At 52.6% G+C, this 20,648-nt stretch overlaps 2 protein-coding genes across 3 annotated transcripts in view; both read left to right on the top strand.

Annotated features, from left to right (window-relative positions):
- Pmepa1 (prostate transmembrane protein, androgen induced 1) overlaps positions 1–16,363 on the top strand; it is a 51,440-nt gene extending 35,077 nt beyond the window's left edge. Inside the window, exons 2-4 of the mRNA XM_021154437.1 lie at positions 6,507–6,661; positions 12,166–12,216; positions 12,465–16,363. Of these exons, the coding sequence (XP_021010096.1) occupies positions 6,507–6,661; positions 12,166–12,216; positions 12,465–12,986 (728 nt within the window). The 3' untranslated portion in view covers positions 12,987–16,363. The remainder of the gene's footprint in view (positions 1–6,506; positions 6,662–12,165; positions 12,217–12,464) is intronic.
- Positions 16,364–16,584: 221 nt separating this feature from the next.
- The window catches only part of Zbp1 (Z-DNA binding protein 1), a 39,941-nt gene continuing 35,877 nt past the window's right edge, over positions 16,585–20,648 (top strand). The window contains exon 1 of one of the 2 annotated variants that reach the window (XM_029468696.1): positions 16,585–16,639. The gene's annotated coding sequence lies outside the window, so the exon portion shown is untranslated. Of the gene's footprint in view, positions 16,640–16,788; positions 16,805–20,648 lie in introns of those variants that run through there. The other variant, XM_029468698.1, reaches the window with a different exon arrangement.

The raw sequence follows: 20,648 nt of genomic DNA, 5'->3' as shown, positions 1-20,648 counted from the left end.
TTCTTTCCATTTGGGTAATAGCAAGAAAGATAAAAGGTGCGTCTTTGCCCTCCCTCACTGAAGCAGCATTTAATCACGAAGCTCTCAAGTGATTAGACAGGCCTGCCTGCCACCTTCCTTCCCGGGACCGCTCGTTACCCGGGCCTGCTCAGCGTGCACACGAGTTCTCACTCAGTGCTAGATGCTCAGTGCTGGCCTCCTGTGTGGTCACTCCTGCAACAAAGCATCTAAGCTCGGAGGTGGAGATACAGGTCTGTGGTCCTCTGCCCCTGAGGGAGAAGCCAGCCCATCTCTACCTCACAGTCCTTTGCATGCCAGCTCAAGGTCTCAAACCAGGAGAAGCATGTAAAACCGGGCCTCTGTTCTGTGGCTCCTACATGCTTGTCCCTCCTTCAGTGGCCAGACCCCCAGGGAGCCTTTGCTGTCCACTCCCTGCTGGACCTGCTGGACAGGCCCTGGCTGAAGAGACTCCAGAGTTGATCTGTGCCCGACCCCGTGTTAAGATTCCTGCCCAGGGAAGGGTTAGTCCAGGGCTTCCGGGTCGTTCTGGGAACTTGAGGCGTGAACTGGGCCTCGTGGGAGGTGCAAGGATGTGTAGGTATCATGATCTGAGAACAGAACTTCTTAGGACCCAAAGTGTCAGTCATGATTCTAGCAAGGGAAAAAAAAAGATGGATGGAGAATGGATGAGAACCTGGATAGATGGATGGTCGAATGACAGACAGATGTAAGCATGGATGAATGGGGAATTCGGTGGATGAGAGTGGATGGATGCATGGATGCATGGATGGACAGACAGAACAGTACTGAGATATGAGGAGGCCATCTGGGTCCTGACCACCCATATGAAACATGATCGGGAAGGAATGGTCTCAGAGCCTCCTCATCCCCATTGCTACGCAGAATGTGAAGGCCCAGAGAGAACACCTTTGTCTCTGGAATCCTAATGATTAGCTCATTGTCTCACACACCCTGTGGAGCCTGGGGAATGAATGCCCAGTGCCCCCTTCCCACCTTCAATCCCAGACACGGCTCCTCCTGCCATCCTTGTCACACAGAGGTGACAATCTCAGCAGAGAGACTACCCGAGTGTCTTGTTACTTTAGAAATGGACCTGTTTCTTAGAGCCCACCTCTGTCCTGTACTATAAATTTAATTGTATGTGTTCATAACTGTCATATACAAGAGGGCGAGATAGATGGACCTGCTGATTCCTGTGTCCCCTCAAAGTGAGATTTGTGTAGAAAAGTTCTACCTTTATTTTTAATGCAATACTTGTGTGTGTGTGCGTGTACTGGCTTGCAAACTCAGACATAGAGGTCAGCCTCTGGTATTGTTTCTCAGGAGTTTTTTGAGGCAGAGGTTTCTGGCTGGGACCTTGGGGCTATGAGAAGCTAGCCAGCTGATGAGCCCAGGGAACAGTGTAGGTGTGGGCTGTCATGGCTGGCCTTGGGGTATGGGCCTCTTCCCTATGCCTGGCTTGGTGTCTGTAATCTCCGTGGGAGGGAGAGGCAGGTTATCAGAAGTTCAGAACTACCCTTGAGTATATATCAAGTATATATCAAGACTAGCCTTGGTTACGTAAAAACCTGTCTCAAAATAAAACAGGTTTGGTGTTGTGATGGGTCTTTTGCTCCATCCAGCACTTGGGAAGCAGAGGCAGGTGGATTTCTGAGTTTGGAGGCTAGCCTGGTTTATATAGTGAGTTCCAGGACAGCCTGAGCTACATAATGAGACTGTCTTGAAAGGAAAACAAACAAACAAACAAAGCTACCAAGAATGGAAGGGTCCTTCCTGACGACACCCAGGGGACACTTCCTGACACCCACTCTTCTTTGCTCTCAAGGCAGTGGTGACTGGAGGTGCCTGGGTGTGGGGAGTGTTACCTGGTCACTCAAGGTCACCTGGCCAGAGGTGACCTTGATCCTAGCAGAACCTGGCAGCTTTCTGAAAGCCTGGCAGTCTGTCCTGAAAACCAGAACCTGCTACTGCCTGCTCTCCAGTCCTTGGGGGGCAGGGGTGGGGGAAGCAATAAAAAAACAAAAAGTTCTTCCATTAAGAAATAAATGTACCTCAGAGATGTTTGCAACTGCACCCAAGAAATGACAAAAGTTATTCCTTTGACATCTAGTCTAATTTTACTTGAATTCAAGGGCATGGGGGAGCCTGTTCATATTCAAATACAAGAGGCAGTGGGGGAGGGTTGTTGATGGAGTGGCCGGAACCCCAGCGACCAGGGCTCCTCAGAATGACAATGAGGCCGCCCGCCGGGTCTCCACTAGGCAGACCTAACGAGATTAGATTTTCATAAATTTCAGACAGTGCCAATTCCTAATTCCTCCGTGTGCGGCCCGCAGGCCAGACAGGGCCTGGTGCAGGCTGCTTGTTAACGGGGAAGGACGCGGCTGCCCTCCCCTGAGGCAGCCCCAGGGGCAGGCTTGGGGAGATCATCTGGTGTGGAAAACCCCTACCAAGGCTAGCGGGAGCCAGGTGGATCTGCCCAGCTCTCCTGCCCCGCTCTGTGCTGCCCTCGGAACTGGAAGCCTGGGGGCAGGGCGGTACATCCACCCTGATACCAGGTGGTTGGAGCCTGTCTGCTCCTCCTGTGTCCCAGTCGGCACTGGGAAGGAGCGGAAGACTGGGATTCCAACCCTGTTCCTTTTCTAGAACAGGTGCCAAAGATGGGGACAGAAGGATGTCACCTTCTCCTTAGCAGCTGGAACTGAAGTGCCTGTGGCTCACCTGTCACAGAGTCAAGTTCTGGCCCTTGCAGGGATTAAGGTGTGTGCCACACTATGCCTGCCTCGGTTTGTTTTGAGATGGGTTTTCATGTAGCCAGAGCCATCCCCTCTTAAGGACCAGCCATGGCCATGGCTGTGGCTGTGGCCCTTGTTGCCACACAGGGTGGTTCCCTTCTCACCACTCCTGGCGAAATGTTTGATGACTGCTTTAGGATGTCATTGGCTTCCTTTTCTTATTTACTGGCAAGGTCTCACCCTATGGGGCACACTGGCCTCATTGTGTAGATCAGGCTGCTCTTGGCCCAGCCTCAGCCCTCCTGCCTCACCCTCCCAGGTACTTGTAAGGCAGACATGAACTATGAGCCCGGCTTCACCTCCCTCAGAGCCAGTATTTTCTCATAAGAGCCCTAATTCAGAGAGTGTGTTCTCAGCTCCGCTGCAGTCAACATGGTCTGGACAACACGGCGTGGCTCTGCCTGTCTGCCCGGCCTTGCCACAGATGGGTCCAACTGTACCTGACCTGGGTGAAATCCCGAGGAAGCTGTCTGTCCTTACGCCAGGTGTGTCTGTGTGTCTGCTTTGGAGGTACAGGGACTCTTTGGTAGTGTGTTCCTAACCTAGCACCCTACTCTGCCTCAGTGGTTGCTGGGCACTCTGCAGACCCTGTGGGAACAATGTTGTGGGCACTTCCTGTCCTACTCGATGGCCAGCCACATTCCATCACGAGCTTTGCTGGACATTTCCATGGACTTGGTTGCTCATTTTGGATCTGTATTTTCTCCTCCTGGCTTGTGCACTTTCTATGTCTTGCCAAAGTTGATAATGGTGGAACCCCGTGACCAGATTTGTGTGTACAGAGTCCTCCCCTCACTTTGGGGAGCCAATCTATTTTCTAGACATAGGAACCCAGACTTGTCAACCCCAGACCCTGCAGGGCCTGTGCCCATTGTCCCCATGTCCTGTCAGCTTCTGCCAGGCCTGCTGCCTCAGATCCTGTCTCTCCAGTCTTCCCATGGCTCCAGACCACCCTAGGAAGAGTGTAGCAGCCTGTCCAGTCCCTCAGGCCACCAGAGGACAGGAACAAAGGCTGCCTGCATCTCCCCATTCCTTTCAGGCCTGATGTGGGCAGAAGCCCCAGAGAAAGCCAGAGGGGTGTCTCGGCCAGGGTGAGGACTCACAGAGTTGGGGGGAGGAGTTGCGGGCCCTTTGGAGGAGTGGGGGTGTTGCACAAAGCAGGCCCTGTGTCCCTTGAATGCATGGCTTTATCCCAGTCAGGACAGCCAGACCTGAGAGCCCAGTACGTTCAGAACAAACCATCCAGCCCTTGTCCCGCCTCTTCTGGGGAGACAGGAGCATAGCTGCAGTGACCCAGTCTTGAANCTCACTGTGGCCCCACTCAGGCTGTACATAAGGGTGCCGGAGTGTCCACTAGAAGGAGCCATGTGAGGCATGGGTGAATCTCAGCAGAGTTCTTGTAGCTCAACACCTCCACACTACCTCTACCCTACTCCACGTAGCTCCTCCAGGGTGAGGTGGGCCAGCTCAGAAGCTCTGCGTGTAGCCCAGGTCAGTACTTGTGGGCCCTTGGACTTTAGATGCTTCCGTCACGGTCCTGTGTCTGAAGGTTCTGCTCTTCAGTGAGGCTTGAGAAGGCACTCACATCAGGGGAAGGGACCATCTAAGCTTCACTGGACTTAGAGGGGTCATTCTGTTGTGGGAGGAGTGTTCTGGGTGCTAAGATGCTCAGTAGCATAGTGGGCCCTGCCTAAATGTGGTCATAGCACACGCAGTGGTCCAGTGCTGTGATGGACCTGTGGGGAACAGGAAGAGGAGATGATATTCCTGCTGGGGCTGAGGGATAGCTTGGGACAGGGATAGCCTGGGACAGGGATGGCCTGGGACAAGGATAGCGTGGGACAGAGATGGTCTGGGACAGGCATAGCCTGGAACAGGGATGGTCTGGGACAGGGATAGCCTGGGCCAGCTCTATGAGCTGCTAACCCATTCACACACAGTAAGGTGCCCATCCTGGGTGTGTTACCCTGCTCAAGGCAACAAGGAAACCATGGTGGTGGCAGGAGGGAGTTAACCCTGCTTAGGTTTGAGGCTTGGGCCTATGGTGGCTTTCAGCCCCTCCTCAGTTCCTGTCTCTGGTAAGCACAGAGTCAACCACCTTGCAAGTGAACTTGTGGCCTTGGCGTCCCTTCCCTCTTTTACAGCAAGGAGTGCTCCCCCACCCCACCCCCCAGGTCTTCCCCTAAGAGGCTCATCACTGTGCCTCCACCTCTGGCAGGGCCTTTGGGATGCCTGCTGTCTGTCCTTCTACTGAATCCAGTGTCCTGCAAGACTCCTGGCATCCTGCCTGTTGCTGGGGGTGCTCTGCTGGCACCAGCTGCAGCCAGCTGCTAAGCCTCGGCCCCTCGGAGTCAGCAGAACCACCCGCTTAAGCAGTAGCAAAACAGCCTTTCCCTTCCCAGCACCGGGGGCTTTTTCTCCTTCTAGAGGGGAAATCAACTAAATTGGAAATCAGGAGAAGAGGGTGTGGAAGGGGCCCAGGGATGGGGCCTCTGAAAGAAGAGAATCCCAGCAAGGGCAGCATCTGGGATGAGTCTGAGGCTTTCACTAGGAGGGCCCTGTGACCATGACTGCGCTGTGTGCCTGTGTGGTATGTGTTCTTATATGTTATTATGTGGCTAAGGGGTGTGTGTGTGTGTGTGTGTGTGTGTGTGTGTGTGTGTGTGCGCGTGCGCGCTGCCTTGTGTTTTTCTGAGGTGTGTAACAGGTTTGGCCCATTTTTTTTTTTTTTTTTTTTACTGGGCTATATTTTGGGATGGGTGTCAAGAATACTGAGGTATGGTTTTGGGGCTGCCTGTGAGGGTGCTGAGGTGTGTAGGGGTGGTGGGATGTTTTTTGAGGAGTGTAGAAGGGTTTTGGAGTGTCTGAGATTTAAGAGTGTTGGCCATGTTGGGGTGTAGAGAATGTACAAACCTTAAGCAGTTGTTTTGGAGCGTGTAAGAGGGTTGGAAAGTTAATGTAAAGAAAAACATTGGGGTACAGGACTGTTATTTTAGGGTGTTTAGGAAGTTTTTGGAGTTAGTTTATGAGAGTATTGACATAGGAACATGCCTATTTGGCAGGTGAAGGGTTGAGTGCTGAACTATTGGGCCGTTTTGGGGGTGTGTAGGAGGGTTGGGGTGCTGGTGGGAAGTTGGACAGTGTAGGAGTAGTGGGATATTCTTTGTGGGGAGATACAGTCAGGGTGGGATGCTAGTGTAGGGGAGGGTTGGGTATGGCTGGTGTGGGGGAGGGTCAGGGTATGTAAGAGCACTGGGCTGTTGTTTTAAGGGTGGGAAGGTTGAAACATTGATTGCTGGGATGTGAGTGTTAGGATATTGGAGAGCCCTGCACTGGGCCGGTCTTACATGCACATGCCCCTGTGTTGCCTCTACCTCTGTCCACATCCCTCACCGGCGCCCACACGAGCCCCTCTTCTTCCCACTGTCCCTCTCCCCGGCCCCATAAGTGAAAGGACCCTAGCCACCGGGATTCAAAACACAAGTTCCTTTCTGAGAGCCAGGCCATGCCAGGCATCTCTGAGGGTGGGACCGAGTCTTCATGGACCGTATTCAAGGTTGGGACTGGACCACGTTCTGAGCACGGGGTCTCCGAGCTGTCTTCTCCCCTGTGCCCCCAAGTCCTGAGCGTTACGTAGACGAGAGCCTTTGGAGGCTGACCCTAAAGTCTCACGTGTCCCCCTGCCCACAGCGGAGCTGGAGTTCGTGCAGATCGTGGTCATCGTGGTCGTGATGATGGTGATGGTGGTGATGATTACCTGTCTGCTAAGCCACTACAAGCTGTCAGCCCGCTCCCTCATCAGCCGACACAGCCAGGCCAGGAGGAGAGACGATGGACTGTCCTCGGTGAGTGGGGCCTCGGCCTAGGTTCCCAACTGCTGCACGGAACACTCGCGTTACCTCCATCTGGGTGCTCACAGGACCAGGGATGAGGGCTCAGAGGCTGCTGCTTCCTCTAGGCAGTGAAGCAGGGACTGGAGGTGGATAAGACTCACACTCTTGAGAGACCAGGAGTGCGTGAAGATTTGGGCTGAAGGGAAGCTAGGAATTTGCACCTTTGAGGTAGACATGAGGATGTGCCCAAGCCTGAGGGCCTAGCAAAGCTGCCCCTAGAAGTGGCTCCTGCTGTCTTCCCAGAGGGAGCAGGAAGTGTCAGGTATGATTCTGTGGGCTCCCCAGAGGAACCCCACTACGTGAGGCGGAGCTGGGAGCTGGCCTAATCTCCAAAGCTAGGGGCTGAGTGGGTACCGGTTTGGGGGGGCAAGGAGGTGGAAGACAATTCAGGGGAGACAGCTAGGCGACAGGTCAGGCCTCCTAAGGCCATTGAGAAGCCAAGTGAGACAGAGTGAAGAGATGGCAGCTGCTGCTTAACTGAGTGTCCACCATCTGGCTCCTCAGGTGTGATGAGCCAGCACAGGGCGCCTCCTGGGCAGTCCAGGCTTGACATAGTCTCTGGTGGGAAGGCTTGACATAGTGAGCTTGCTGTCTCCGTGTGACGCCTCCCCCACCAGCTCTCTGCTGGGTGCTCTCTGTGTGCCCAAACTCCCCAGCTTTGGGGGAAGCTGTGCATGAGAGGTGCAGGAGAGCGTCCTTTAGCTTTCTATAGAGCCCCGACACTCTTCAGAGAGAGGGAAGACCAAACATAGCCAGCCTTGGGATCAGAGTTCAGCGTCCTGGGGCTCAGCCACCCTCAGAGCCCAAGAGGCAAGCATTCCCATGTGTGCTGGGCCTCTTGTTAGCCTAAGTGAGACTGTGTAACTAGTCCCAGTTTACTTACATCCTTCCAGGGACACTCAGTCACCTGGAGTAACTTAATGTACCCAGAGGACTGCTTGGTCTCTATGCAAACAAGCAAGGGTTTTACACGCACACGCACACTCACGGACACACATGCCAAGCCAAGCTGGGGATCCTAAAACTACCCTCTGTCACTGAGGGACAATCACTGCTCCAGAGGGGATCATCCTAGCTGACATTACAAGCGTGTGTTTTGGACGCTTTGGCGCTGTGAGCATCAGGGACTACCTGGGACCCAACAGCGTCCTCTCTGGACTCCAGAGTCAGTGCCTGGGAAGTCATCTCCTATGGGTAGGACTTGCCCCTCCTGACTGCAACATCAGGCCCCTTTGGGAAGCTCTGTCCTGCCCTCAGGTGTTCACAGTCAGCAGCAGTGGGGTGAAGGGAGGCATAGTCGTTAGCCTGAGATGGAGGAAGCTAGCACATACACAACCCTGTCTCCTGGATGGCTCAGCAGGTGCAGGGAGGATGGGGTGAGCAGAGCCATGCTGGGCGCAGTGCCCCAGTTTTGGGAGGAGGGGTGTCCCGGGCTGGCAGAGGCTCCTAAGTCTAAAAACTAAGCCAAGACAGAACTGGCTATGGCCTGAGAAGCAGGGCTGTTCCTGGCAGGTTGGGGCATCTCTGCTTGCGTCAGGACCAGTTTCAGTGCGTCACCAGTTCATCAGGGCAGGAGCGGTGACAGAGACACTGGGACTCCTGACTGAGGCTCAGGACACAGCCTGAGGACAAAGCCGACACCTGCTGTATAGGAATCCTGCCTGTTATGCCCTGTTATGCTCACCTGGCTCGTTTGTTATCTCCGTTACCTAGCAATAGGCAATGCCAGCTGCCTAGCCGGTGTTCTTCACACAGCACCAGCCATGAGTGACGTCCGTCCGGGGCTCATTCCCTCACAAAGGAGTAACTAGGGCTCAGAGAGGTGGGTGGGGCACTCGCCCAAGGCCATGGCGGTGCTAGTGAAGATCCCGTAGCCCACTGTGGGGTGTGGCTAGCCGAGAGCGTGGGGTGTGAGAACCGAGGCTCTGGGTCCAGATGGCAGAGAGTGCGGCTCATTCCACACGTACACCTGAGCTTAGCTGCTGCTGTAACAGACAGAACCCAGGACGACTCCCCAGACACTCAAAGAGAGCCACTCCTTCACTGTCTCTCCTGTACCACCTGGCTGGATAAACAGGAGACCCAGGGGAGACCTGGAACAGAAGGTGACGGTTCCCCTGGGACCCCCTCTCTTTCCGACACAGTGCATCTGAGGTGTCTCCAGGCCTTGTGTCCTCCCAGAGAGACCTAGATACAGCTGTTGTCTGCCTGGGCTCAGTGTGCCACACTAGGCTCGCCGGCCTACCCGGCGCCTTGCCCCTTGGCTGTCTCTGGCAATTGGGGAGGAGGGGCCCCTCCTACTTATGTGAGTAGGCTACAGATCCATCTCCATGCACCTCCCTTACTGGAAGATCACCTCTCCTCAGACCTAGTACAGGAGGAGCAGGTGGACCTGTCTGGTTGAAGCCAGGTCTCAGCTTCACCATGCCCTACTGTGTCACACTGGCTAAGTCCTGTCCTCCTCCTCCCTGCCCCCATCTCTCCATCTCTCTGATGCTTTTTTCATATGATAAACAGTAAAAAGGGTGATAGGCATGAGGGTCAGGTGCAGGGAAGGACCCGCAAGCCCATTCCTTGGCATCCACCAATCCAGTGTTCATTGAGACAGTCGGTTCCTACCTCCACATAGCCTGTATCGCCCCTGAGGAGTGTGGTTTGTCAACGAGTCACCTCAGACCAGGAGCTCAGCTAGGGTCTGAGATGAATCCATGTTTTATATTCTGATCAACCCTTGGCCTAAGTCTCCTGCTCCCCGTGGAAGCACTGCCTGCGGCGAGTCCTCGTTCTGAGGCTAAAGGCAAAAAACTACAGTAAAACCAGATGCAGGGGTCAGCCAGAGCAGAAGCTCAGGCGTGCATCCATCCATATGCAGCTTCAGAGGGGTCCAGACCTTTCTCACCCTGGGGCAGGGAGGGCCTCAGCTCTCCACCTGCCAGATGTTTGCTTTACAGAATTTGATGGTGACCACTTGTCCGCAGGAAGGGAATGATTGTCACTGTGGAGTTGAGGGGACAGTCAGAGCCATGTCTGGAAGCTGACCAAAGGGACTTTCCAAGCAGGTAGTAGCTCTCAATCTAGAGTTGCAGCCAGGAGGGAGTCATCAGGCCTCAACAGAGTGACCTGGCCCAAGGGCTGTGTGCCTGGGTTTGTAAATAAAGTTTTATTGGCACACAACCATGCCTGTTAGTGTTTATGAGCTATTAGGATTTAACAAAAACTCCTCCCACCCAGTATAATGTTTTTAGCTATTCTTTGATAGTTCATGTTATACAAAAACTTTTATTCTGACCCTTTGTAGAAATGGCTGGCAGACTCCTCCTGCTTTGGGGGGGGGGGTCCAGAGGGAGAGGCCGTGGAGAAGTGGAACTCAGGCATCCTAATTAAGAAGAGATCACATAACAGGAGCCAGCAGCACCCCAGACAGTGTGGAAGGAGCAAGAAGGAGTCCCAAAGCCATCGTAGGGCAAGCAACACAGTTCTAGGAGAAGGACGGGAGGGGCTGTCCTCACTGCTGACTAGGGCTGGCAGCATTGGCTATGGAACTGGACCCTGCCTTTCACCTCCCCTCAGCGGCTGCCTGAAGTCCCAGGGTTAGGGAACATCAAGAGACAGTTATGTGATAGTCGATTGCTGTAACTTAAGCATATGCTGTGACCCACACTAGACTATAGGCACAGGGGATATTGCAGCTTCGCAGGCAGAGTGAGCCATGTAAACAGGGTATCATGAGCAGAAATGAGGCCGTGTGTAGGAAGGAAAAGGGCTGGCCTTCTCCGTTGCTCGTCTGTGGCTGTGCTAAAACCTGGTGACCAAAGGCAGTTTGTTTGAGGAAGGGGTTATTTCAGCTTACACTTCCAGGTCACGCAGTTCATCACTGAAGGGAGTATGAGAGCTGTGAGGTTTGCTGGGCTAGCAATGGGTGGATGGAGCTAGCATCAAAAGAATCTAAGCAGATTTGGAAGAGGATGTGGGTAGGAAGGAGTAGGCCCTGTGGTAAGGGGCAAGCCAGAGCAGAGGCAGGCCCCTCTGTTGCAGCATATGAAGCCTCTTGGCGCCTCCTTGTGGACCCCACCAGCTCCTCCTGCAGAAGCCATGCCTTCCTTAGTGTATACTTGACTGACATGTCTGCAAGGCAGGGGTGAAGGGCAGCTTAGGTCTTCACCGTACAGCAGGCAGAGGTGCCCAAGCAAGGTAGACTGAGTGGCTGTGTATGGGGGGAGATCTGAGGGAGGGAGGCTCCAGTTGGTGGGATGCAGACACCAGGAGACACCTGTGTGTCTGGCTTGTATGTTTTTAGGGTAGCCAGGGCCATTCACTGTATCAAAGAATCTCCACCTGCAGGTGCAAGCCCCAGCACCGCCTAGTGGCCACTGCGTGAACTGCAGTCCTCTGCAGCTCAGGGAGGAACTTGTCTGAACTCACAGAGCCCGGTGTAGTTTAGAGTGGTAGGAAGATGTATTTTCATCTGGATTGTGATGATGGGATGTTTACTTGACCACATTTTAGGCTCCAAGTGTTTGAGAATTTTATTTCTGTAGGTACAACGGAATAAAACCAAAATTAAGGCAGCTTTTCTGCAGGCTAGCAGTTACACTAGAACCATTCAGGACAGCTCAGAGCTACTGACCCTAGCAAGGACACTCTCTCTCATGGGAGAGTTCGCGCCCTTCCTGGGACTCCCACTGCTGAGGACGGGAGCCTCATGAGTGACAGCCATCACACAAATGATTCCATATCTGTTTATTGATAATAAAGATGTGAGAAACTCTAAATTATAGAGTCTGTAGGGACCCACACACTGAACATCAACAAAGAACCGGTCCCACCGAGGAGTGACCAGTCCAAAGGCCTGAGGCACACAGGCTTAACATGCTGAGGCACGTCAGACCTGGCTTCCGTGTGTGTGGCCGGGGGTGGGGGAGGTATGTGGTACCTGTTACTTTCTGATGCCCCCCGAGGGTCATCTGGATTGTGACATTCAACATTAAATTCACTAACTTCTCCAGCCACACATATGTGTCTACATGTTCAGATGCTGAACCTGTGAGGTCAATGTTCAGCATTTTGGGCACGATCATGCCGGGGGCAAGCAGTCATGGTAGAGACGGGAGGCAGGCAGGCAGGTAGGCAGGCCATACTGGGCTTCTTTAAAGCCAAGTAACACTCAGCTCTAATGCCCAGGTAAGCTGTCTGCAGGCTTTGGGAGGGGGGTGCCCCACAGATCAGATACGTGCTTTGGAAAGCCTACAGACAAGACAGCAACAGGAGCTGAGGGAGGAGCCAACAGCATCAGTGTGGCCTTGCCTCTGGCCATGCAGATGTGATAAGGTTGGAGGATGAGAAATGCATGCGCCCAAGACTTCACTCCAGGATGACAAGTTCAAATCTAGGATAGGTGGCATCTTGTGTCACCAGCTTTGTTCACTGCTGACCCTGTGTCCTTTTCCATCCTACAGGAAGGATGCCTCTGGCCCTCAGAGAGTACGGTGTCGGGTGGAATGCCGGAGGTAAGACCAAGTCGCGCCTCCCTCTCCCCCTCCCACCCTCTACTCACTGGACAGGCCTTGTCCAGGAACTCCCTGACTCCAGGAGGCCCCCTGTAGTGACATCTGCAGCCAGCCCTGTTTCTAGGGGCTTCTGGGGAGTCACCTATGGCCACCCTTCCTGAGCCCACCCAACTCAGTCTCTGAATCTGGGGGAATCCAACCTCAGTCTGCCTCCCTCCCTAACTCTGCTCTATCCCCCCTCCCTCCAGCCACAGGTCTATGCCCCGCCTCGGCCCACTGACCGCCTCGCTGTGCCCCCCTTCGTCCAGCGGAGCCGATTCCAGCCCACCTACCCCTACCTGCAGCACGAAATTGCCCTGCCACCCACCATCTCACTGTCTGATGGGGAGGAGCCCCCACCCTACCAGGGCCCCTGCACCCTCCAGCTACGGGACCCTGAGCAACAGCTGGAGCTGAACCGGGAATCTGTGCGCGCACCCCCTAACCGGACCATCTTCGACAGTGACCTTATAGACAGCACCATGCTGGGGGGCCCCTGTCCCCCCAGCAGTAACTCGGGCATCAGCGCCACCTGCTACAGCAGCGGTGGGCGCATGGAGGGGCCGCCCCCCACCTACAGCGAGGTCATCGGCCACTACCCTGGCTCCTCCTTCCAGCACCAGCAAAGTAACGGGCCATCCTCCCTGCTAGAGGGGACCCGGCTCCATCACTCGCACATTGCCCCACTGGAGAACAAGGAGAAGGAGAAACAGAAAGGTCACCCCCTCTAGGAGTGGGGGCCGGGGCGTCTGTAGGCAAAACCGCAAAAAAAAAAAAAAAGAGAAAAAAAAAAAAACACTCCGCACTTCTTAAGAGAGAAGAGAGAGGAAGTCAGGGGACATACAGGCCGAGTGGCCGTGTGCTGGTTCTCCTGTCTGTGTATAAATATTTACATGTTCTGTGTGGTCTGAATGCAAAAGCTCAAAAAGCTTGCAAAAAGAAAAAAGAAAATGTTTCTTTGTTGAGCCGTGTCTTGAAGGCAAAAGAGAAAATGCTCTACCAGTCTTTCCTTCATCGTTCTTAGTTGAGCTCTGTGCGTGAATGCTTAATTTCTTTTGTTTATGACGGTTTTACTTAACTTTAAAGACATATTTGCACAAAACCTTTGTTTAAGATCTGCAATATTATATATATAAATATATATATAAAATAAGAGAACTCTGTATGTGGGAGAGCAGGAGTATTTTTGTATGAGAAGAGGCCTATTCAAAAAAAAAAAAAGTTGTTTTCTGAACTAGAAGAGAAAAAAAAATGGCAATTTTTTGAGTGCCAACTCCGAAAGTGTGTATTACCTTGTAAAGAAAAAAAAAAATCCTACAAAGCAGGGGTTTAGAGCTATTTATATAAATGCTGCGATTTTGCACTATTTTTTAATATAATATATCAGTGCTTGTTTGATGGAAACTTCTAGAGAGTGTGTTGAGACTTGGAGAAATGTTGAGTTTCAGTCTGAACAGAGCAGCAGGGGTGTGTTCCTCCGCCCCCTGGGTCTCAGAGGGCCCCCACTGTGCAGGAAAGCCAGGCTCCCCCAGGGCCACACAGCATGCCGCCTGCAAGCCAATGGATGCTTCTGTCCAGACAGGCTGTGAACAGTTACACATTCCCTGCCGAAGGGGACCCGTGACGACGTGATGTGTCGTCCCTCTGGGTTACAGCTGAGTCAGGACCGTCTCCCCCCGCCACCCCCTCCCCAACAGAGGCACCCAATTCCAGATGCCTTTCCCAATATGAAAATAAACTGTTACCGAAGGAATCTTAGTTTTTTTTTTTTTTTTCTTCCTCTTTAAAACACAAAAACTATGAAGGTTCAGTGTTTGGGGGCAAGGTGCATCCCCAAAGCCAAAGCAGTCCCCGAATTTGGTGCCAGGTGGATACAGCAGCTGGCTTCGTGCAGAAGTGGGTTAGACTCCAGTGTCCCAAGGCTGGGATCTACGCAGTTCCACGCTGACATGTAGGAACGGCCCAGGGTGATGGCTGCTTGACCTCTGACCATATGTTTCCCTCAATATTGATTTTCACTTCAAGAAGCCAATTAAGAGTCAACCCAAGATTGAAAGGGACAAGCCCAAGTGTTCCCCCAGGAAGCCCAAAGGGGTTAGGAAAGACGGCCAGTACCACAGCCCATCCCTCCACCTCCAGTGTTAACTTTCCTTCTCCTCCTAGACTCTCCCCTCTGACCCGGAAAGAGTCGTATTAGATGTGGTCATCTGATCATCATTATCACATGTTAGCGGGACTGGGGTGTCATTTCCCAGCATGTAATTAGTATGTAGGATGCTGGGACCCCTAGAGGGCTTGCTGTTGTGTCTTCTGTGAATATAAGTGAAAGGGGGGTGAGTGTGTAGTGAGATCTCTTAGGGTTCAGCAGGAGCAGAGGCATCCCTCAGGTGAGTCTGCTGGAGTCCCTGGAGTGACCCCGCCACCCCTCCCCATCCACAGGGTGTTCCTATTTTCTGCCAAAAATGTTATCATGTAAATGAGAGATGGTAACCTGTACACAGCACCTTTTTATTACTTGAAAACCTTTTGGAGGTCAGGCCACCATGCCTGCTTATACACATACAGTTTTTAAAATATAGGTTACCCTGCTACCCTGCTGGATCCTGAGCCTAGAGGCCTGCAGATCCATCTTGGCAGAACATTCCCAGGAGACCTACTTCTCCAGGAGTGGTTGACCTGACCTCTCAAAGAGGATTCTTGAAAATATCACGATGTCACTGAGATGTCCCGTGTTTCCCTGTGCGAATAATATCCGATGCCTTACCGAGGAAGAGCTCTCCCTCTGGGCTCGGGGTGGGGGCACTCCCTACAGTGTCTCACTCTTGGGGCCAGTCCATCAAGGGCTACTGCTGAAGTTCAACTGTGCACACCCTTTCCCTTCCCTTCCCTCAGCGTGCATGTACCCTGCTTGCAGAGGCCCCCAGCTGTCCCTGCAGCCTCATGGAATACTGCATGTGGCTCCCATTCCTCTAGACAAGGAAACCTTATTTGTGTCTGTGGCTTCAGCTGAAAGCCAGGCCAAATGAATGTGCCCACTGTCCTCTGGGGCCAAAATGGCTGTCCTTGCTTTGTTGAATGGGTTGTTGCAGGGGCTTGCTGGGCTCATTTGACTTAAGGGCACACCTACTCCTTTGGGTAACAACCCTGGACTAGAAACTGGGGTCCCTTGGATGTGGGTTGTAGGAGCTTGAAGGGAAGGACTTGTTAAAGGCAGGGTGTCTCGTGTCCTGAATGTCAGGCTGTCAGTCCCTGCAGGCAGCTGCTGGTAGTGGGACCCTGAGCTCTGGCCAAACTCTACATGCTGGGTCCACACTATCTCTTCCCATGGCAAATTAAGCTGCTCCTGGGAAGTGGCTGGTTGGAAAGGAACCGACCTGGTAGGCTTGAGGAGTGGGGGGCAGAGATGGGGAGTCTATTGCTCCATTAGGTTCTGAGAAAGGGAGAGTTCTCTGCCCACATTACCATCTCCACTGCTTGCTCCAGAGAGGTCACAGCCCCTGCAGAGCTCCAGGCTGTGTAAAGGCAGGAAGGCTCTGCAGAGCTCCACACTGTGAGCCAGCTCTGTAAAGCTGGGATCTGCATGACTTTGCCTGCTGCGAGAAAGAAGTCTGTTGTTTTAGCAAAAAGTTAAAACATGACCCTGTACCCTACATGTAACAGGAATCAGGGTGAGGCAGATTCCAGACCTTCTCTGTTCAATCGCTCTCTGTTCTTGGTCACTGTTGTGACCCGCGTGGTCAACTTCCATGTCCCATGTCCCTCAACTTCCAGAACCACAGAATATTGTAATGATGCGAGATGTGTTCTCATCTGTGCTCTGGACTTGAGAGCCCGAAATGCCACACCTCCTATGTCATCTGTCACCCCTCCCTCAGCCCACTGTCCGGCTGCACTGCTGCTCGGCTTTGGGGTGTCCTTCTTTGCAGCTGTCCCCCCCCCACCTTCTGTTCCTGGTCAGCACTGGGGATTTCTCCGTGCCTGGAGCACCCCACGGTGGGAGACTGTACCCAGGCCTGAAGGAGCTGTTCTCTGTGTATCTATAATCTTTGGTGCCAATGTTGGCGTTCTGAAAAGCCGCAATACACAATAAATTTTACAGTTCTTTGGAGAGTGAATTTTTCTCCCTTTTTTAGCTGGGTAGCTCTCCTTTCCTGCCTACCCTCATCCTTCACGACAACGCAGGACACATGGAGTAAAGACAGAGGCTACAGTACCTACTGGGGGCCCTTAGATAGTTTGTTCAACATCTCTATGAGGTCACTTAGTGCTGGGGGTGGGTGTCAGAAGGAACCCTTGCTCCCACAAATGGCTCTAATAAAGGAAGGGTGGGGTTAAAGGAGTTCCCCAAACACTTGACTTCCCTCATTTCCTGAGCAAAGTTCAGGTAAGGTCTTCAGAAAGACACGCTTAGGCGGCCTTCAGAAGTCAACCCCGAGACACGGGCTATGTGCAGGAGGTTTGATGTTGCCCCCTGACCCTAGAGGAGGGGGAAAGCAAGCTGTTTGCAGGTGAAGGCCAACCTCAGATCAATACCAGTGAGGTCTCTGTGGTAAGTTACACCCAGGAGTACCATGTACCAAGCCCTCCTGGTCCTCGGTGCCCAAAGGTGGAGCAGAGAGGAGCCCTAGTGGTACACAGGAGCCCTACTCCTGGGCACTAGGCTTCAACATAAGGCTCTTGGAAGCTGGGGGTGGGGCACACAGACCCCCTAAAAGAGCTCCCCGGTGTTTTATCACCCACCACCCACACACTGAGTACCCAGCTCAGGTACTGTTTACTTCATACAGAGCCATCTTTAAGGCCTAGGATTTTAAAAGCTTCAGTCAAAACGGAAGTGGATACCCCAGGGGAGTTACCTGGGGTTACCTAAGGTTATGGGATGTCTCAGTTCTTTTGGGATGGCTGCAGCTGCAGGTGGACCAGGGGCACTGGCTACCCATCTTCAATGCAAGTTTCCTGGTGGCAGAGCCCGAGTATTTCAGAGAACTTAGGAGGACCCTAAAGAGCTTGCTCCCCCACCACTTGTGGGGAGCACCGGGGCCACCTGCACACTAATCCAGCTGGCTCCTGGGCCATATCTTCTCCAGGGTCACTCCCACAACTCATCTGTGTCCCCACACACACATCAGTCACTCTTATTAGCACTGTGGCTTTGAGGTTCCTTATTAACAGGTGCCCCCTTGAGCCTCTGGATCATTCACAGAGAGAGCCACAAGCAGGAAGGCAGAAGCTATCCCACTGAAGGACTGTGTGTGTGTGCTAGCTGTGTGCCTCCTGGATGCCCAACTTCAGACTGAGTGCCCAGAGCACACACAGGTGAGAGTCTGATAGTGTGAAAGGAAGAGTTTGAGCCTCAAACTATGGAGAAGAAATAACAAAACAACCATGGTAGATGTTCAGTTAGCCATCTGGAAACCCAAGTATCATGTCAAAGTCATTAATCACTCCATTTAGCTGTCATGAACATTTTATGAGTCTTTGCTGTAGTTGAAGAGAGGTTGTGGTCTCTCACCCAGAAAGCATGACCACGGCCAGCTTTGACTAAGTGTATTTCTTTTAAAGTCTATCTGGGCCTAGGGAGATGGTTCCGTGGTAAAGTATCTATCATACAGGCATTAGGACCCATGTTCATATCCCTAATGCCCACATAAAAGCCAGATGTGACAGCTCGTATCTGCAGCTCCAGCACTCCTGAGCTGGGTCAGAGCCTGGAAATCCTGAGGCTTGAGGGCCATCCAGTCTGGTCAAATCTATGAGCCCCATGGCCCATGACTCAAAAATAAGACGGAGAATTATAGAAAAAGGCACCTGACATTCCACATGCACACACACGCACACAAAGCGAAGTCTAGCTGTGCATGCCTGTAATCCTAGCATACGGAAGGCTGGGGCAAGAGATTTGCTGCAAGTCCAAGACCAGCCTGGAAAAGAGTGAGACTCTGGGTCAGAACAAAACAAACAGAAAATATAATTTAAGAAAACTCGAAGTTGTGATTATAAAATTCAAATAAGGTGTGAGCTGAGGCCAGGATAGCTGTCTGGATGTGGGAAAGGCAGAAATGTCATTCTGAAACAGGTTGTCGGGAAGAGAAGGGAAAATCTCTCCTAGACGTTGGATGACCAGTGGCAGCCTTCCCTGTCCCCTGGCCCACTTCCTGCCGATAGCTCTCCCTACCGTCAAGATAGGCCACCTATCCCAACTCAGAAGGAAGCCGTCTCTAGCCCTCGTATGACGTTCTGGGAAATCGTTTCTCTGAGGGCCTGGGTGGGTGCCTAGGCTTCCTGCCCTGGACCGGTCTCACACACCACTGACAATCCAGTTGTCTAAACCCTTTGGTAAGTGACCAGGGAGACAAATAAGATGGCTTTGTCACACAGAGCTACAGCTAGGGACAGAGACAAAGAGACAAATGGCCTGTGCCCCATGCTCAGATCTCTGAAGGTACCTCGGATGCAGCCAGTCCCCAGTATCAATGGGAAGCTGAGACTCATAAAGAGTAGGGCCTTGTTCAAGGCCCAAGGCCAACAAGGGGAGATGCCCAAATGTGCCCAGTGGACAAAGGGACACTGAGGCCCACTGATTGTTCTGCCTTACAAGACCCACACCTCCATAGGACTTCAGAAAAGCTTGTCATCTCAACACATCTTACATAAATGATCTTTCCTCTTTGCTCTAGTTGGGGCCCACAGACACCCTAACTGTCACCAGTCACCCCTGACCAGAGCTAGCTCTCAGTCTCCCTCCTCTCCCTGAGTCTTTTTTTCCCCCTTTTTCCAGACAGGGTTTCTCTATGTAGCCCTGGCTGTCCTGGAACTCACTCTGTAGACCAGGCTGTCCTCGAACTCAGAAATCCGCCTGCCTCTGCCTCCCTAGTGCTGGGATTAAAGGCGCGCGCCACCACTGTCCGGCATGGATGGTTGTGAGCCACCAGGTGGTTGCTGGGATTTGAACTCAGGACCTTTGGAAGAGCAGTCAGTGCTCTTACCCGCTGAGGCATCTGGCCAGCGCCCTCTCCCCAAGTCTTACATCACAATCCTGGCTATGGGAAGGGAAGGAGGTGGGTTTTGCCAATACAATATGCGGTAAAAATATATCTCACTTAAAAGAAAGATCACCAAACCTGAAGGCTGGAGATCGGGCATGTAATTTTCCCGTGCTTGGGGCGGAGAATTCTAATAGTTCCCAGAAAAAAAAAAAAATGGTGTTCTCCGGGATAAAGAGAGACCAGCTTGGCATGCCATCTTATATCTCTCGGCCCTTCCTAACCCGGAAGAGAAGGCACTTTCCTTCCTGACCTTCCTCTGCCCACCCCCTGTCAGAGGCTCTCAGGAGAAAAGGCTGAGGGGGCAGCTTCACCAGGTGCCACCCAGGGTCTGCTAGAGAAAGAGGCTGGGAGGTGCTGTGTGGCGCAGGGGAAGGTCTCACCGCCAGACACAAAGAGACAAGTCCTTGCTCTCTCTTTGAGGAAGAGCCTTGAATCTGTAAGGCCGCTTAGGTCTCTGCCAGGATCTGCCGTGATAGGTATCACTGTGAGCTGAAGTAGTGCGACCCCAATATTATCTGGGTACACAGTGATCAGGGATACAGACCTCCTTCCCCAGCATTCCATGGGGGACAGAATGGTAAGACTCAGTCCCGTCTGATAGGATGCTAGTGGAAAGTGTGTGCAGCCTGCAAGGTGTGTTCTCCAAAGGGAGCTATCTACTGGGTCCATTCCATTCTGCTGCTGTAATACACGGAACACACACACACACACACACACACACACATGAGTTATTCAGCTTACAGCTTCACAGCCCCGTCACGGAGAGAAGTGACATTAGGACCGGAGGCAGAGACCTTGGAGGAAGGGCTGCTTACCCGCCCTTGCTCACCCAGCTTTCTGATGTACAGCCCAGGACAACCAGCCTAGGAATGGTGCTCCCCACAGTGGTCTGCGTTCTCTCCAGTCAGTCGTCAGTCATGATAGTCTCTCATACTGTGTCCACAGCCAATCAGCTCCGGGCATTCTCTCAATGGAGACTCCCTCCCTCAGGTAGCTCTGTATTCAGTAGACAACTGAAGCTACTCCCCCCTCCCTGTGCCTTACTCCCTCTTCTAAGAAGGAGTGCACACAAGATAGGTAGAATTCCAGCAACCATTCAAAAACTTAAGGCAAACCCATATACAGGCTACAAATGGCAGAACAACAGGATAAAAAAAGAACCTGGGTTGACCGACAGCACCAAGTCTGGGGTGTCTGCCAACTGTTGCAAACAAGAGCAGCAACAATAACAACAACAAAAAGGCACACCTGTGCCATCTAATCGACGGTAGGACCAATGTTGACAATTAGTTTGGAATTTTTTCTTTTCTTTTTTCTTTTTAAAAAAGATTTCCTTTTCATTTTTTT

The sequence above is a fragment of the Mus caroli genome, chromosome 2 (genome assembly GCF_900094665.2).
Source record: "Mus caroli chromosome 2, CAROLI_EIJ_v1.1, whole genome shotgun sequence".
NCBI classification, from domain to species: Eukaryota; Metazoa; Chordata; class Mammalia; order Rodentia; family Muridae; genus Mus; species Mus caroli.
Note: the sequence above shows the minus strand (reverse complement) of the source record. Positions and strands in the feature narration are given on the sequence as shown.